The following is a 19,608-nucleotide window of genomic DNA, read 5'->3' as shown; positions in this document are numbered from 1 at the left end:
GGCCCCAGGCGTGAATAAGGTTCTGTAACTGTGTTCAGACAGGATGTGATCGTGGCCTCAGGCGTGAATAAGGTTCTGTAACTGTGTTCAGACAGGATGTGATCATGGCCTCAGGCGTGAATAAGGTTCTCTGATACTGTGTTCAGACAGGATGTGATCGTGGCCTCAGGCGTGAATAAGGTTCTGTAACTGTGTTCAGACAGGATGTGATCGTGGCCTCAGGCGTGAATAAGGTTCTGTAACTGTGTTCAGACAGGATGTGATCGTGGCCTCAGGCGTGAATAAGGTTCTCTGTAACTGTGTTCAGACAGGTTGTGATCGTGGCCTCAGGCGTGAATAAGGTTCTGTAACTGTGTTCAGACAGGATGTGATCGTGGCCTCAGGCGTGAATAAGGTTCTCTGTAACTGTGTTCAGACAGGATGTGATCGTGGCCTCAGGCCTGAATAAGGTTCTGTAGCTGTGTTCAGACAGGATGTGATCGTGGCCTCAGGCGTGAATAAGGTTCTGTAACTGTGTTCAGACAGGATGTGATCATGGCCTCAGGCCTGAATAAGGTTCTGTAGCTGTGTTCAGACAGGATGTGATCGTGGCCTCAGGCGTGAATAAGGTTCTGTAACTGTGTTCAGACAGGATGTGATCGTGGCCCCAGGCCTGAATAAGGTTCTCTGTAACTGTGTTCAGACAGGATGTGATCGTGGCCCCAGGCGTGAATAAGGTTCTGTAACTGTGTTCAGATGCAGTTTAGAGGTTCCTCTCTGAATCCCAAACACTCACCAGTTTCTCTGTTGAATAAGCATGTCGGTCCCTAAGAGTAGAACCTGGTCCTTAAATATAAGATGGTTCCCCCCCATCTCCCCCCTCTTGAATATTAGCCTGTTAGTCTCCCTGATACTCAGCACCTCCTCTCCTCGGTTCCTTTGGTTCTCCTTCCTTACCTCCTCTGTCCTTGAATCCTTGGCTCTCTGGTTCCTTGGCCCATAAACTCTTTCATTTTGTGTTTACGTTGTTCTGCTGTTTCTCTGTTCTTGGTTCCTTACTAAGTGCTTCATTTCTTAAGTTTCCCCCAGTCCTTTTCTGCTCATTACCTTGGGTTCCTCGCCCTTTTGGTTCCTTAAAACCTTCCCTTGTGTTGTTTGACAGTGCCTGAGCACCTGACTCTTGTGTTTTTAAGTCCAATAGTTGCTATGTTCCCAAATCCTATGTTTATTTGGTATCTACGTCCTATGTGTATCTAGTCATTAGGTTCCTTTGTCTTTTTGGAACTTAGTTTCCTTAGTCCAATGGTTGTTAGGTTCCTCAGTCCTATGTTTTTTTGTTTCCTAAGTTATATGGGACCAGGTTCCTAAGTCCCACCGTGCCGCCGTAGGTCCTCTGGTCCAAGGTTCCTTGAATCCTTAGGTCCTGTGTTAAGAGATGCTTCGGTTCCTAGTTCTTCAGTGCTCTGGTTCTATGTTCCTAGTTCTTCAGTGCCCTGGTTCTATGTCTCTGGTTCTCCCCCACAGGCCTCTCTCCCTCCATCCATGTGTGGGACGCCCTCACTAAGCAGACGCTCTCCATCCTGCGCTGCTCTCATGCTAAAGGCGTGGGCTACGTTAACTTCAGCGCCACAGGAAAGCTGCTGCTGTCCGTGGGGGTGGAGCCTGAACACACCATCACCGTGTGGAGGTGGCAGGAAGGTACGTGGAGCCTGAACACACCATCACTGTGTGGAGGTGGCAGGAAGGTACGTGGAGCCTGAACACACCATCACTGTGTGGAGGTGGCAGGAAGGTACGTGGAGCCTGAACACACCATCACTGTGTGGAGGTGGCAGGAAGGTAGGTGGAGCCTGAACACACCATCACCGTGTGGAGGTGGCAGGAAGGTAGGTGGAGCCTGAACACACCATCACCGTGTGGAGGTGGCAGGAAGGTAGGTGGAGCCTGAACACACCATCACTGTGTGGAGGTGGCAGGAAGGTAGGTGGAGCCTGAACACACCATCACTGTGTGGAGGTGGCGTATCATGTACTCTAAATGCACCACAGAGTACCACCTCTCTGAAGCTGCCCTCTGCCCCCCCCCCCCCCCCAGGCACCAAGGTGACCTGTAAAGGCGGCCATGCTGAGCGGATCTTCGTGGTGGAGTTCAGACCGGACTCAGACACCCAGTTTGTGTCGGTGGGAATCAAACACATCAAGTTCTGGACCCTGGTGGGCGGCTCGCTGGTTTACAAGAAGGGAGTGATCGGAGTGGTGGAGGACGGCCGCATGCAGACCATGCTGTCCGTGGCCTTCGGTGCTGTAAGTTCAACATCTCCTACCATTTATAGGCATATATTATGGGTCTCAGATATATACAAATATTTAAAAAACATGTCTATGACGTGTTTTGCTCAAAATACCAAAACACGTCTCATTGTTTCTGACAGCAACGTTTCTGATTGGCCCGTGGGTGTAAAGCCCGCCCACATTTGAGTAATGTCGTCATGACGCAGCAAATCTGGATCAGCTCCGTTGTTCCCCCGTTTTTAGAGATGTGGGTACGGAGGAAAAGAGAGAGGGGTTTATTTCCTGACACTTTGAGAGTCTCCTGACACACCGGGGACACACCGGGGACACATGGTGATGTAAAGAAGACATCACTTTGAGAGTCTCCTGACACACCGGGGACACACCGGGGACACACCGGGGACACATGGTGATGTAGAGAAGACATCACTTTGTGAGTCTCCTGACACACCGGGGACACACCGGGGACACACCGGGGACACACCGGGGACACATGGTGATGTAGAGAAGACATCACTTTGTGAGTCTCCTGACACACCGGGGACACATGGTGATGTAGAGAAGACATCACTTTGAGAGTCTCCTGACACACCGGGGACACATGGTGATGTAGAGAAGACATCACTTAGTGAGTCTCCTGACACACCGGGGACACATGGTGATGTAGAGAAGACATCACTTAGTGAGTCTCCTGACACACCGGGGACACATGGTGATGTAGAGAAGACATCACTTTGAGAGTCTCCTGACACACCGGGGACACATGGTGATGTAGAGAAGACATTACTTTGTGAGTCTCCTGACACACCGGGGACACATGGTGATGTAGAGAAGACATCACTTTGTGAGTCTCCTGACACACCGGGGACACATGGTGATGTAGAGAAGACATTACTTTGTGAGTCTCCTGACACACCGGGGACACATGGTGATGTAGAGAAGACATCACTTTGAGAGTCTCCTGACACACCGGGGACACATGGTGATGTAGAGAAGACATTACTTTGTGAGTCTCCTGACACACCGGGGACACATGGTGATATAGAGAAGACATCACTTTGAGAGTCTCCTGACACACCGGGGACACATGGTGATGTAGAGAAGACATCACTTTGAGAGTCTCCTGACACACCGGGGACACATGGTGATGTAGAGAAGACATTACTTTGTGAGTCTCCTGACACACCGGGGACACATGGTGATATAGAGAAGACATCACTTTGAGAGTCTCCTGACACACCGGGGACACATGGTGATGTAGAAAAGACATCACTTTGAGAGTCTCCTGACACACCGGGGACACATGGTGATGTAGAGAAGACATCACTATGTGAGTCTCCTGACACACCGGGGACACATGGTGATGTAGAGAAGACATCACTATGTGAGTCTCCTGACACACCGGGGACACATGGTGATGTAGAGAAGACATCAGAAAGTGACTTTTGCATGATAGGAAACCTTTAAATCTCTTCTCACATGAACTCTGTCAGGTTTCTATTCTCCTGATGGCTCAGTGTCTGTCTCCTCCAGAACAACCTGACATTCACCGGCGCCATCAACGGAGACGTGTTCGTGTGGCGGGAGCACTTCCTGGTGCGCGTGGTGGCGAAGGCGCACAGCGGCCCGGTGTTCACGATGTACACCACGCTGAGGGACGGCCTGATCGTCACCGGGGGGAAGGAGAGGCCGTGAGTAAAGACATTCAGAAGTGTCATCCTGCTAAAATAATGGTTAGCGTAGCATACAAATCAGTGTCAAAATCTGCAGGAGAGATACAAACGTTAGCTGTCAACTGTTAGCTGTCAACTGTTAGCTGTCAACTGTTAGCTGTTAACTGTTAGCTGTTAACCGTTAGCTGTTAGCCGTTAGCTGTTTGCCGTTAGCTGTTAGCCGTTAGCTGTTAACCGTTAGCTGTCCGCTGTTAGCCGTTACCTGTTAGCCGTTAGCTGTCCGCTGTTAACCGTTAGCTGTCCGCTGTTAACCGTTAGCCGTCCGCTGTTAGCCGTTAGCTGTCCGCTGTTAACCGTTAGCTGTCCGCTGTTAACCGTTAGCTGTCCGCTGTTAGCTGTTAACCGTTAGCCGTCCGCTGTTAGCCGTTAGCTGTTAGCTGTTAGCTGTTAGCCGTTAGCTGTTACCCGTTAGCTGTTAGCTACTAGTAGCACTCAGGAGTTCCATAGATTCGCATTATGTTGCGTTCAAGGTTTTTCAGTTAAAATGAATACCTGTCCAAGTGTTCAATGCTATCTTGTGAAATGTAGTTTTAATGAGAGGCTGGAGATGCTTTCACAGCAATATAAAACAGATGATAGAAGATTTAATGACCGGTTTAACTTCCTGTCAGAAACCAGTATGCTAACGCTAATAATGGAGAGTATGCTAATTACATGGGATCATTGGTATTTCAGATTCAGATTCAGATTCAACTTTATTGTCATTACGTAGTACATGTACTAGTGACGAAATGTGAGTTTAGGCATCTGACCAGAAGTGCAAAATAGCAGTGCAGGAGTCTACATAGTAAGAATAATTATACATGGAATTATTATAAATAGAATAATTAAAAATAGGCTATAAACAGATTAATCTATACAGTGTAAACGGCATTGACAGTCAAATATAAACGGCATTGACAGTAAAATATATAAACAGGTGGGTGGTGGGTATGGGCTAGAGTCTGTCAGCGGGCAGAGTTCAACAGGGTAACAGCCCTGGGGAAGAAGCTGTCCCTGAACCTGCTGGTCTTGGACTGGAGGCTCCTGAGGCGCCTCCCCGAGGGTAGGAGGACGAACAGATAGTTTGCAGGATGAGAGGTGTCTTTGAAGATGTTGTGCGCCCTCTGCAAACACCGTATCCCCTGGATGTCCTCGATGGCAGGGAGTGGGACACCGATGATGCGTTGGGCGATTTTCGTCACCCTCTGCAGTGCCTTCCTGTTGAGCATTGTGCAGTTCCCATACCAGGCTGTGATACAGCTGGTCAGGATGCTCTCAATGGTGCAGCGGTAAAAGTTCACCAGAATCTGAGGAGAGAGGTGATCTTTCTTTAGTCTCCTCAGGAAGAAGAGACGCTGGTGAGCCTTCTTTACTAGGCTGGTGGTATTGTTGGACCATGAGAGGTTATCGGATATGTGGACCCCCAGGAACTTGAAGCTAGACACACGCTCCACCGCCGTTCCATTTATGTGGATGGGAGTGTGTGTGTTGCCTTTCGATTTCCTGAAGTCCACAATGAGTTATTTTGTTGTGTTGAGGGCCAGGTTATTGTCGGCACACCACTCAGTCAGATGCTGAACCTCCTCCCTGTAGGCAGTCTCATCGTTGTTGTGGATGAGGCCAATCACCGTTGTGTCGTCTGCATACTTGATGATGGTGTTTGAACCATGTACAGGGGTACAGTCGTGGGTGAAGATGGAGTAGAGGAGGGGGCTCAGCACGCAGCCTTGTGGGACACCGGTATTTAGGCTGAGGGTCATGGAAGAGAGACGATCTAACCTGACATGCTGGGGTCTGTTGGTTAGAAAGTCTAAAATCCAATTACAAAGGGGAGCGTCGATGCCCAGGTCGTTGAGTTTTGTGATTAGTTTGGAGGGGATGACGGTGTTGAAGGCTGAACTGAAGTCGATGAACAGCAATCTTGCATAGGAGTTGGTTTTTTCCAGATGTGAGAGGACGGTGTGAAGTGTTATGGAAACAGCATCTTCCGTGCTCCTATTAGTCCGGTATGCAAATTGATGGGGGTCCAGTGTCGGTGATAGGCGGGATTTAAGCTGTGCTAGGACCAACTTCTCGAAGCACTTCATGAGAATGGGTGTAAGTGCAACGGGACGGAAGTCATTCAGGCCTGCTGCAGCAGAGTGTTTGGGCACTGGCACTATGGCGGTGGTTTTAAAGCACGTGGGGACAACAGTTTGGGCCAGGGACAGGTTAAAAATGTCCGTCATGACCTCAGTCAGTTGCCCAGCACAGGCCCTGAGAATGCGGCCTGGGATGCCATCGGGTCCAGCAGCCTTGCGTGCATTAATCCTGCTCAGTGTGGTGAAGACGTCAGAAGGTGAGAGTGTGAGGGGCTGGTGGTCTGCAGGGGGGACAGCCTTAGTGGCTGTCTCCTGGTTGTCCCTGTCGAAGCGAGCATAGAAATGATTCAGCTCGTTGAGGAAGGAGACGTCGTTTGACGGGAGAGAGGGGGTGGTGGGTTTGTAGTCAGTGATGGCCTGAATGCCCTGCCACATTCTTCGGGGGTCGGAGTTGTTGAAGTGCTCCTCAATCCTCAGTTTGTAGCAGTGCTTGGCCTTCCTAATGCCCTTCTTTAGGTGAGCCCTGGATAAACTGTAAGCCCGTTCGTCACCTGATCTGAAGGCGATGTTTCGTGCCTTCAGTAGTTGGCAAACTTCTTTATTCATCCACGGCTTCTGGTTTGGGTAGGTTGTTATCTGCTTCAGAGTGGTGACACTGTTGATGGTGGTGCTGATGTATTCCAGTACGGAGGAGGCGTAGTGGTCACTGTCTGTATGGGAATCCAAGGTGGCCTGGGTGGCAAACACACTCCAGGTTGTGTGTTGAAACTTGTCCTGTAGCATAGAGTCTGCCTCCTCAGGCCATACCTTGACAGTCCTCACTGTGGGTTTCACCCGTTTGATGAGTGGTGTGTATGTGGGGTAAAGGAACAGTGAGAGGTGGTCAGACTGACCCAGGTGGGGGAGGGGAATGGCATTGTATGCATTGGCCATGTTGGTGTAAACATGATCCAATGTTTTGTTGCCTCTCGTGGGGCAGGAGACATGTTGTCGAAATTTGGGGAGTACAGTCTTCAAACTGGAGTGATTGAAATCACCCGCAACAATGAAAGCTGCCTCAGGGTGTGCAGTTTGTTGTTGGCTAATGGCTGTGTGCAGTTCTCTCATTGCAATTTTTGCATTAGCATCTGGGGCTACATATACGGCTATTACTAGGATTGCTGTGAACTCTCTGGGTAGATAGAAGGGTCTGCATTTAATAAAAAGATATTCCAGATGAGCTGAGCAGTGACTGCTGACAATGGCAGAGTCTGTACACCATGCTTTGTTTACATACATGCACAGCCCCCCTCCCCTGGTCTTACCGGAGTCGTCAGCTGATCTGTCTGCTCTGAAGAAGATACGCCCAGTTAGCTCAACGGCGCTATTGGGAACGCCGCTGTTTAGCCATGTTTCCGTGAAGATCATGATGTTGCAGTCCATCATCCGTTTGTGGTTGACGATGCGTAGTCGTATCTCATCCATTTTGTTAATTATAGACCGCAGATTGGCGAGGAAAATGCTGGGTAGGGCGAGCCGATGTGGCGTTAGCTTCAGCCTAGCTCTTAGCCCTCCTCGCTTCCCCCGCCTATGTTTACGGTCTCTACGCCGCCTGTGGGCACTTCCGCTCGGCAGAGTAGACTGAGCAGGCTCCGGTGATCTGGCGATCTCCGGAATGATACGGAGATCATCTGTTAAAGAGTTGGAATGGCATAGTCCAATGTCCAGGAGTTGTTGTCGGCTGTATGAAGTTAGTGAAAGGCTGTTCCGAGTGAACAAACTTAATAAAAGTAGACAAATAAATACTATTTTGCTAACTCTAGAGAGACGCTGAGCCTCGCGTTGTGCATGCGCCGCCATAGCCATTTATAGGGTTAGTCTTCACTGGGATTGCCTTTGACCACTAGATCTCTGCTTCATGCACCTGTGTGTGATGGACAGCTGTAGAGTGGTGTGTTCAGGTGTAGTGAGTAACGTGGTGTGTTCAGGTGTAGTGAGTAACGTGGTGTGTTCAGGTGTAGTGAGTAACGTGGTGTGTTCAGGTGTAGTGAGTAACGTGGTGTGTTCAGGTGTAGTGAGTAACGTGGTGTGATCAGGTGTAGTGAGTAGCGTGGTGTGTTCAGGTGTAGTGAGTAACGTGGTGTGTTCAGGTGTAGTGAGTAGCGTGGTGTGTTCAGGTGTAGTGAGTAGCGTGGTGTGAGTAGCGTGGTGTGATCAGGTGTAGTGAGTAACGTGGTGTGTTCAGGTGTAGAGAGTAACGTGGTGTGTTCAGGTGTAGTGAGTAGCGTGGTGTGATCAGGTGTAGTGAGTAGCGTGGTGTGTTCAGGTGTAGTGAGTAACGTGGTGTGTTCAGGTGTAGTGAGTAACGTGGTGTGTTCAGGTGTAGTGAGTAACGTGGTGTGATCAGGTGTAGTGAGTAACGTGGTGTGTTCAGGTGTAGTGAGTAACGTGGTGTGATCAGGTGTAGTGAGTAGCGTGGTGTGATCAGGTGTAGTGAGTAACATGGTGTGTTCAGGTGTAGAGAGTAACGTGGTGTGATCAGCTGTAGTGAGTAACGTGGTGTGTTCAGGTGTAGAGAGTAACGTGGTGTGATCAGGTGTAGAGAGTAACGTGGTGTGTTCAGGTGTAGAGAGTAACGCGGTGTGTTCAGGTGTAGTGAGTAACGTGGTGTGTTCAGGTGTAGTGTGATCAGGTGTAGTGAGTAACGTGGTGTGTTCAGGTGTAGTGAGTAACGTGGTGTGATCAGGTGTAGTGAGTAACGCGGTGTGTTCAGGTGTAGAGAGTAACGTGGTGTGTTCAGGTGTAGTGAGTAACGTGGTGTGTTCAGGTGTAGAGAGTAACGTGGTGTGTTCAGGTGTAGTGAGTAACGTGGTGTGTTCAGGTGTAGTGTGTTCAGGTGTAGAGAGTAACGTGGTGTGTTCAGGTGTAGTGAGTAACGTGGTGTGTTCAGGTGTAGTGTGTTCAGGTGTAGTGAGTAACGTGGTGTGATCAGGTGTAGTGAGTAACGTGGTGTGTTCAGGTGTAGTGTGTTCAGGTGTAGTGAGTAACGTGGTGTGTTCAGGTGTAGTGTGTTCAGGTGTAGTGAGTAACGTGGTGTGTTCAGGTGTAGTGTGATCAGGTGTAGTGAGTAACGTGGTGTGTTCAGGTGTAGTGAGTAACGTGGTGTGTTCAGGTGTAGTGAGTAACGTGGTGTGTTCAGGTGTAGAGAGTAACGTGGTGTGTTCAGGTGTAGTGAGTAACGTGGTGTGTTCAGGTGTAGAGAGTAACGTGGTGTGTTCAGGTGTAGTGAGTAACGTGGTGTGTTCAGGTGTAGTGAGTAACGTGGTGTGTTCAGGTGTAGTGAGTAATGCTGCTGTGTTCAGGACGAAGGAGGGTGGAGCGGTGAAGCTGTGGGATCAGGAGATGAAACGCTGCAGAGCCTTCCAGCTGGAGACGGGTCAGCCGGTGGAGAACGTGAGGTCCGTCTGCAGGGGGAAGGTACGGCTCTAAATTCTTCATGATCATGTAGCAGCTACAGTGGAGATATGGAGATGAACAACTGGAGTCCTCCTCCAACAGAGCAACATGAATATAGATAGAACTAATAACACAGATCAAATAGTGCCAGAAGAGTAGATGGAATGCTATATAGATAAATAATTAGCAAGATGCAAACAGATGAATGTTCTGGATGGGTCAAAGGTTCAGGTGTTTGATAGTCTTATGTGGGATGAAACTGTCTCTGAGTCTGGTGGTTTTAGTCCTGATGCTCCTTCCTCTGAGGACCCCCTGTTGAGACCCTGTGAGTCCAGAGGTGTTCCTGACCTCCTCTCTGTCCTCAGGGGAAGATCCTGGTGGGCACGAAGGACGGGGAGATCATCGAGGTGGGGGAGAAGAACGCCGCCTCAAACACCATGATCAACGGCCACACTCAGGGGGGCATCTGGGGGCTCGCCGCCCACCCCTTCAAAGACGTCTTCATCTCCGCCAGCGACGACGGCACCATCCGCATCTGGGACCTGGCCGACAAGGTCTGTGTCCTTTATTCTTTATTCTTTCCTCTTCATCAGGATCCCCGTCAGCAGAGAGGGCAAACGTACACACATCCCTTACTCAAGTAGAAGTACACACATCCCTTACTCAAGTAGAAGTACACACATCCCTTACTCAAGTAGAAGTACACACATCCCTTACTCAAGTAGAAGTACACACATCCCTTACTCAGGTAGACGTACACACATCCCTTACTCAAGTAGACGTACACACATCCCTTACTCGAGTAGACGTACACACATCCCTTACTCGGGTAGACGTACACACATCCCTTACTCGAGTAGACGTACACACATCCCTTACTCGAGTAGAAGTACACACATCCCTTACTCGAGTAGACGTACACACATCCCTTACTCAGGTAGACGTACACACATCCCTTACTCGAGTAGAAGTACACACATCCCTTACTCGAGTAGACGTACACACATCCCTTACTCGAGTAGACGTACACACATCCCTTACTCGAGTAGAAGTACACACATCCCTTACTCGAGTAGACGTACACACATCCCTTACTCGAGTAGACGTACACACATCCCTTACTCGAGTAGAAGTACACACATCCCTTACTCGAGTAGAAGTACACACATCCCTTACTCGAGTAGAAGTACACACATCCCTTACTCAAGTAGAAGTACACACATCCCTTACTCAAGTAGACGTACACACATCCCTTACTCAAGTAGAAGTACACACATCCCTTACTCAAGTAGAAGTACACACATCCCTTACTCAAGTAGAAGTACACACATCCCTTACTCAAGTAGACGTACACACATCCCTTACTCAGGTAGACGTACACACATCCCTTACTCAAGTAGAAGTACACACATCCCTTACTCAAGTAGAAGTACACACATCCCTTACTCAAGTAGAAGTACACACATCCCTTACTCAAGTAGAAGTACACACATCCCTTACTCAAGTAGACGTACACACATCCCTTACTCGGGTAGACGTACACACATCCCTTACTCGAGTAGACGTACACACATCCCTTACTCGAGTAGACGTACACACATCCCTTACTCGAGTAGAAGTACACACATCCCTTACTCGAGTAGAAGTACACACATCCCTTACTCGAGTAGAAGTACACACATCCCTTACTCGAGTAGACGTACACACATCCCTTACTCAATTAGAAGTACACACATCCCTTACTCAAGTAGAAGTACACACATCCCTTACTCGGGTAGACGTACACACATCCCTTACTCGAGTAGACGTACACACATCCCTTACTCGGGTAGACGTACACACATCCCTTACTCGAGTAGACGTACACACATCCCTTACTCGAGTAGACGTACACACATCCCTTACTCGAGTAGAAGTACACACATCCCTTACTCGAGTAGACGTACACACATCCCTTACTCAGGTAGACGTACACACATCCCTTACTCGAGTAGAAGTACACACATCCCTTACTCGAGTAGACGTACACACATCCCTTACTCGAGTAGACGTACACACATCCCTTACTCGGGTAGACGTACACACATCCCTTACTCGAGTAGACGTACACACATCCCTTACTCGAGTAGACGTACACACATCCCTTACTCGAGTAGAAGTACACACATCCCTTACTCGAGTAGACGTACACACATCCCTTACTCGAGTAGACGTACACACATCCCTTACTCGAGTAGAAGTACACACATCCCTTACTCGAGTAGACGTACACACATCCCTTACTCGAGTAGACGTACACACATCCCTTACTCGAGTAGAAGTACACACATCCCTTACTCGAGTAGAAGTACACACATCCCTTACTCGAGTAGAAGTACACACATCCCTTACTCGAGTAGACGTACACACATCCCTTACTCAGGTAGACGTACACACATCCCTTACTCGAGTAGAAGTACACACATCCCTTACTCGAGTAGAAGTACACACATCCCTTACTCGAGTAGAAGTACACACATCCTTACTCGAGTAGACGTACACACATCCCTTACTCGAGTAGACGTACACACATCCCTTACTCGAGTAGAAGTACACACATCCCTTACTCGAGTAGACGTACACACATCCCTTACTCGAGTAGACGTACACACATCCCTTACTCGAGTAGAAGTACACACATCCCTTACTCGAGTAGAAGTACACACATCCCTTACTCGAGTAGAAGTACACACATCCCTTACTCGAGTAGAAGTACACACATCCCTTACTCAAGTAGACGTACACACATCCCTTACTCAAGTAGAAGTACACACATCCCTTACTCAAGTAGAAGTACACACATCCCTTACTCGAGTAGAAGTACACACATCCCTTACACACATCCCTTACTCGAGTAGAAGTACACACATCCCTTACTCAGGTAGACGTACACACATCCCTTACTCGAGTAGAAGTACACACATCCCTTACTCGAGTAGAAGTACACACATCCCTTACTCAAGTAGACGTACACACATCCCTTACTCAAGTAGAAGTACACACATCCCTTACTCAAGTAGAAGTACACACATCCCTTACTCAAGTAGAAGTACACACATCCCTTACTCAAGTAGACGTACACACATCCCTTACTCGAGTAGAAGTACACACATCCCTTACTCGAGTAGAAGTACACACATCCCTTACTCGAGTAGACGTACACACATCCCTTACTCGAGTAGACGTACACACATCCCTTACTCGAGTAGAAGTACACACATCCCTTACTCGAGTAGACGTACACACATCCCTTACTCGAGTAGACGTACACACATCCCTTACTCGAGTAGACGTACACACATCCCTTACTCGAGTAGACGTACACACATCCCTTACTCGAGTAGAAGTACACACATCCCTTACTCGAGTAGACGTACACACATCCCTTACTCGAGTAGACGTACACACATCCCTTACTCGAGTAGACGTACACACATCCCTTACTCGAGTAGACGTACACACATCCCTTACTCGAGTAAGGCAAGGCAAGGCAAGGCAAGTTTATTTATATAGCACCTTTCAACACAAGGTAATTCAAAGTGCTTTACAAAAATGGAAGACATTTTAAAAATGGCATTTAAAATCAGTCATTAAAAAGGAAAGATAATAAAATAAACATTAAAAGAAAAAATACATGGATAAAAGTTAAAAGTTACAGTGCAGTTTAAGATGTGAATAGTTCAATTAAAAGCAGCGGCAAAAAGAAAAGTCTTCTTGCTGGATTTAAAAGTAGTAAGAGTCGCAGCGGACCTGCAGGTTTCTGGGAGTTTGTTCCAGATATTCGGAGCATAATAACTGAATGCTGCTTTACCATGTTTAGTTCTGACTCTGGGGACAGAAAGCTGACCAGTCCCTGAAGACCTGAGAGTTCTGGATGGTTCATAATTTAGCAGTAGGTCAGACATGTATTTTGGGCCTAAACCATTCAAAGCTTTATAAACCAGCAACAATATTTTGAAATCTATTCTTTGACACACAGGAAGCCAGTGTAAGGACTTCAGAACAGGAGTGATGTGATCCACTTTCTTAGTGTTAGTGAGGACTCGAGCAGCGGCGTTCTGAATCAGCTGCAGCTTTCTAATAGATTTGTTAGTGAGACCTGTAAAGACACCATTGCAGTAGTCGAGTCTACTGAAGATAAAAGCATGGACAAGTTTTTCCAAATCCTGCTGTGACATTAGTCTTTTAATCCTGGATATGTTCTTTAGGTGATAGTAGGCTGATTTAGTAACTGTTTTAATGTGACTGTTGAGACTCAGGTCAGAGTCCATGACTACACCTAGATTTCTGGCTGTATCTGTTGTTTTGAACATTGCAGACTGAAACTCAGCGCTAACTTTTATACGTTCTGCCTTGGCTCCAAAAACCATTACCTCAGTTTTATCTTTGTTTAATTGGAGAAAGTTCTGACACATCCAGTCATTGATTTGTTCAATGCACTTACTCAGTGTTTGAATTGGAGCATAGTCTCCTGGTGAAATTGTTACGTAAATTTGTGTGTCATCCGCATAGCTATGGTAACTTATTTTGTTGTTTTTCATTATCTGAGCCAGTGGTAGCATGTAGATGTTAAAGAGAAGAGGCCCCAAGATGGAGCCTTGAGGTACCCCACATGTCATATTTGTCAACTCAGATGTGTATTTACCTATAGAAATAAAGTTTTTTCTGTCCTTTAAGTAGGACTCAAACCAATTTAGAACTGTTGCCGAAAGTCCCACCCAGTTTTCTAGTCGGTCTAGTAATATGTTGTGGTCAACAGTGTCAAACGCAGCACTGAGATCTAATAATACTAACACTGAAGTTCTGCCACTGTCTGTGTTTAAGTGGATGTCATTGAAGACCTTTACAAGAGCAGTCTCAGTGCTGTGGTTTGGACGAAATCCTGACTGGAACACATCCAAACAGTTATTTAAATGCAAGAAGTTACTCAACTGTTGAAATACTACTTTTTCAATGATTTGAGTAGACGTACACACATCCCTTACTCGAGTAGAAGTACACACATCCCTTACTCAAGTAGACGTACACACATCCCTTACTCAAGTAGAAGTACACACATCCCTTACTCAAGTAGAAGTACACACATCCCTTACTCAGGTAGACGTACACACATCCCTTACTCGAGTAGACGTACACACATCCCTTACTCAAGTAGACGTACACACATCCCTTACTCAAGTAGAAGTACACACATCCCTTACTCAGGTAGACGTACACACATCCCTTACTCGAGTAGACGTACACACATCCCTTACTCGAGTAGACGTACACACATCCCTTACTCGAGTAGAAGTACACACATCCCTTACTCAAGTAGACGTACACACATCCCTTACTCAAGTAGACGTACACACATCCCTTACTCGAGTAGACGTACACACATCCCTTACTCGAGTAGAAGTACACACATCCCTTACTCGAGTAGACGTACACACATCCCTTACTCGAGTAGAAGTACACACATCCCTTACTCGAGTAGAAGTACACACATCCCTTACTCAAGTAGACTTACACACATCCCTTACTCAAGTAGAAGTACACACATCCCTTACTCAGGTAGACGTACACACATCCCTTACTCGAGTAGACGTACACACATCCCTTACTCGAGTAGACGTACACACATCCCTTACTCGAGTAGAAGTACACACATCCCTTACTCGAGTAGACGTACACACATCCCTTACTCGAGTAGAAGTACACACATCCCTTACTCGAGTAGAAGTACACACATCCCTTACTCAGGTAGACGTACACACATCCCTTACTCGAGTAGACGTACACACATCCCTTACTCGAGTAGACGTACACACATCCCTTACTCGAGTAGAAGTACACACATCCCTTACTCGAGTAGACGTACACACATCCCTTACTCGAGTAGAAGTACACACATCCCTTACTCGAGTAGACGTACACACATCCCTTACTCGAGTAGAAGTACACACATCCCTTACTCGAGTAGAAGTACACACATCCCTTACTCGAGTAGAAGTACACACATCCCTTACTCGAGTAGAAGTACACACATCCCTTACTCGAGTAGACGTACACACATCCCTTACTCGAGTAGACGTACACACATCCCTTACTCGAGTAGACGTACACACATCCCTTACTCAAGTAGAAGTACACACATCCCTTACTCGAGTAGAAGTACACACATCCCTTACTCGAGTAGACGTACACACATCCCTTACTCAAGTAGAAGTACACACATCCCTTACATGGGTTCAACATGTAAGAAGTAGAAAGTACAGGTATTTGTGTTCAACATGAAGTGCATGTGCCATTCCCAGGACAACAGTTACATTTCATTAGGGTTACACTTATTTAAGCTTTAAAGGTCACTTTATGCAAAATCCTCTTCTTCATGTCTCTTCTTCATCAACATGTGTCCCCTCTTCTTCATGTCTCTTCTTCATCAACATGTGTCCCCTCTTCTTCATGTCTCTTCTACATCAACATGTGTCCCCTCTTCTTCATGTCTCTTCTTCATCAACATGTGTCCCCTCTTCTTCATGTCTCTTCTTCATCAACATGTGTCCCCTCTTCCTCATGTCTCTTCTACATCAACATGTGTCCCCTCTTCCTCATGTCTCTTCTTCATCAACATGTGTCCCCTCTTCTTCATGTCTCTTCTACATCAACATGTGTCCCCTCTTCTTCATGTCTCTTCTACATCAACATGTGTCCCCTCTTCTTCATGTCTCTTCTTCATCAACATGTGTCCCCTCTTCTTCATGTCTCTTCTTCATCAACATGTGTCCCCTCTTCCTCATGTCTCTTCTACATCAACATGTGTCCCCTCTTCCTCATGTCTCTTCTTCATCAACATGTGTCCCCTCTTCTTCATGTCTCTTCTACATCAACATGTGTCCCCTCTTCTTCATGTCTCTTCTACATCAACATGTGTCCCCTCTTCTTCATGTCTCTTCTTCATCAACATGTGTCCCCTCTTCTTCATGTCTCTTCTTCATCAACATGTGTCCCCTCTTCTTCATGTCTCTTCTTCATCAACATGTGTCCCCTCTTCTTCATGTCTTCTTCATCAACATGTGTCCCCTCTTCTTCATGTCTCTTCTACATCAACATGTGTCCCCTCTTCTTCATGTCTCTTCTTCATCAACATGTGTCCCCTCTTCTTCATGTCTCTTCTACATCAACATGTGTCCCCTCTTCTTCATGTCTCTTCTTCATCAACATGTGTCCCCTCTTCTTCATGTCTCTTCTTCATCAACATGTGTCCCCTCTTCTTCATGTCTCTTCTACATCAACATGTGTCCCCTCTTCCTCATGTCTCTTCTTCATCAACATGTGTCCCCTCTTCCTCATGTTTCTTCTACATCAACATGTGTCCCCTCTTCCTCATGTCTCTTCTTCATCAACATGTGTCCCCTCTTCTTCATGTCTCTTCTTCATCAACATGTGTCCCCTCTTCTTCATGTCTCTTCTTCATCAACATGTGTCCCCTCTTCTTCATGTCTCTTCTACATCAACATGTGTCCCCTCTTCTTCATGTCTCTTCTTCATCAACATGTGTCCCCTCTTCCTCATGTCTCTTCTACATCAACATGTGTCCCCTCTTCTTCATGTCTCTTCTTCATCAACATGTGTCCCCTCTTCTTCATGTCTCTTCTACATCAACATGTGTCCCCTCTTCTTCATGTCTCTTCTTCATCAACATGTGTCCCCTCTTCTTCATGTCTCTTCTACATCAACATGTGTCCCCTCTTCTTCATGTCTCTTCTTCATCAACATGTGTCCCCTCTTCTTCATGTCTCTTCTACATCAACATGTGTCCCCTCTTCTTCATGTCTCTTCTTCATCAACATGTGTCCCCTCTTCTTCATGTCTCTTCTTCATCAACATGTGTCCCCTCTTCTTCATGTCTCTTCTATATCAACATGTGTCCCCTCTTCCTCATGTCTCTTCTACATCAACATGTGTCCCCTCTTCTTCATGTCTCTTCTTCATCAACATGTGTCCCCTCTTCTTCATGTCTCTTCTTCATCAACATGTGTCCCCTCTTCTTCATGTCTCTTCTACATTAACATGTGTCCCCTCTTCTTCATGTCTCTTCTACATCAACATGTGTCCCCTCTTCTTCATGTCTCTTCTTCATCAACATGTGTCCCCTCTTCTTCATGTCTCTTCTACATCAACATGTGTCCCCTCTTCTTCATGTCTCTTCTTCATCACCATGTGTCCCCTCTTCTTCATGTCTCTTCTACATCAACATGTGTCCCCTCTTCTTCATGTCTCTTCTACATCAACATGTGTCCCCTCTTCTTCATGTCTCTTCTTCATCAACATGTGTCCCCTCTTCTTCATGTCTCTTCTACATCAACATGTGTCCCCTCTTCTTCATGTCTCTTCTTCATCAACATGTGTCCCCTCTTCTTCATGTCTCTTCTTCATCAACATGTGTCCCCTCTTCTTCGTGTCTCTTCTACATCAACATGTGTCCCCTCTTCTTCATGTCTCTTCTTCATCAACATGTGTCCCCTCTTCTTCATGTCTCTTCTTCATCAACATGTGTCCCCTCTTCTTCATGTCTCTTCTACATCAACATGTGTCCCCTCTTCTTCATGTCTCTTCTTCATCAACATGTGTCCCCTCTTCTTCATGTCTCTTCTTCATCAACATGTGTCCCCTCTTCCTCATGTCTCTTCTTCATCAACATGTGTCCCCTCTTCTTCGTGTCTCTTCTACATCAACATGTGTCCCCTCTTCCTCATGTCTCTTCTTCATCAACATGTAGAAAATACATATTGCATTTACTTACAGACTGTCTTTTCTTAAAGAGGGAGAAACGGTGTCTGTATGGAAGTGTTCCTCACATGTTGTTGTTGTTGTGTTGGGAAGAGTTCCTCACATGTTGTTGTTGTGTTGGGAAGTGTTCCTCACATGTTGTTGTTGTTGTTGTTGTCAGAAACTGCTGAACAAGGTGAGTCTGGGCCACCCTGCTAAGTGCACGTCCTACAGTCCTAACGGGGAGATGGTTTCCATCGGGATGGAGAACGGAGAGTTCATCGTTCTGCTCGTCAACTCTCTGACCGTGTGGGGCAAGAAGAGAGACCGCAGCGCCGCCATCCAGGACATCAGGTGCGCTGTCTACTCTACCTACTGTGGATCTATACTGTACATCTATATACTGTACATCTATAGATCTATATATGTATATATCTGAGGAATAATGTGCGTATGGTATTCTGAAGAGCAGAAATGAGGGAAAAGCTGAAAGGCTCAACCCACAGATGAATAAGTGATAATATAACTTTATACAATACTTTGATGGGGGCGCTGTTTAACCCTCTCAGTATATCATACACTTTATATCACATGATATACCTGTATACACTTTATATCACATGATATACCTGTATACACTTTATATCACATGATATACCTGTATACACTTTATATCACATGATATACCTGTATATACTTTATATCACATGATATACCTGTATATACTTTATATCACATGATATACCTGTATACACTTTATATCACATGATATACCTGTATATACTTTATATTACATGATATACCTGTATATACTTTATATTACATGATATACCTGTATATACTTTATATTACATGATATACCTGTATATACTTTATATTACATGATATACCTGTATATACTTTATATTACATGATATACCTGTATATACTTTATATTACATGATATACCTGTATATACTTTATATCACATGATATACCTGTATACACTTGTATATCCAGGTTCAGTCCTGATAACCGGTTCCTGGCGGTGGGTTCTCTGGAGAGCGCGGTGGATTTCTATGACCTGTCTCTGGGCCCGGCTCTGAACCGGGTCGGGTACTGCAAGGACCTCCCGGGGTCCGTGCTCCAGGTGGACTTCTCTGCTGACAGCAAGCACATCCAGGTGGAGACCCCCAGCATTCACAACATTCCCAATCACAACATTCCCATTCCCCCATCCCCCACCACCAATCCCATTCCCAAACCCATTCCCAATCCCCACCCAATCCCACCATTCCAATCCCCCCATTCCCATCCCACCATTCCCAATCCCCC

At 46.5% G+C, this 19,608-nt stretch overlaps 1 protein-coding gene across 1 annotated transcript in view; it reads left to right on the top strand.

Moving 5' to 3' along the window:
* LOC117472108 (echinoderm microtubule-associated protein-like 6) overlaps positions 1-19,456 on the top strand; it is a gene marked incomplete at both ends in the record, with an annotated part of 45,923 nt that extends 26,467 nt beyond the window's left edge. The window contains 7 exon segments of the mRNA XM_034117234.1: positions 1,504-1,677; positions 2,074-2,282; positions 3,804-3,961; positions 9,408-9,522; positions 9,867-10,055; positions 18,476-18,648; positions 19,294-19,456. Coding sequence (XP_033973125.1) covers positions 1,504-1,677; positions 2,074-2,282; positions 3,804-3,961; positions 9,408-9,522; positions 9,867-10,055; positions 18,476-18,648; positions 19,294-19,456 — 1,181 coding nt within the window.
* Between the last annotated feature and the right edge of the window lie 152 nt (positions 19,457-19,608).

This window comes from Trematomus bernacchii, unplaced genomic scaffold, assembly GCF_902827165.1.
Source record: "Trematomus bernacchii unplaced genomic scaffold, fTreBer1.1, whole genome shotgun sequence".
Lineage (NCBI taxonomy): Eukaryota > Metazoa > Chordata > Actinopteri > Perciformes > Nototheniidae > Trematomus > Trematomus bernacchii.
The sequence above is the reverse complement of the archived record's forward strand: the minus strand, read 5'-3'. Positions and strand labels throughout refer to the sequence as shown.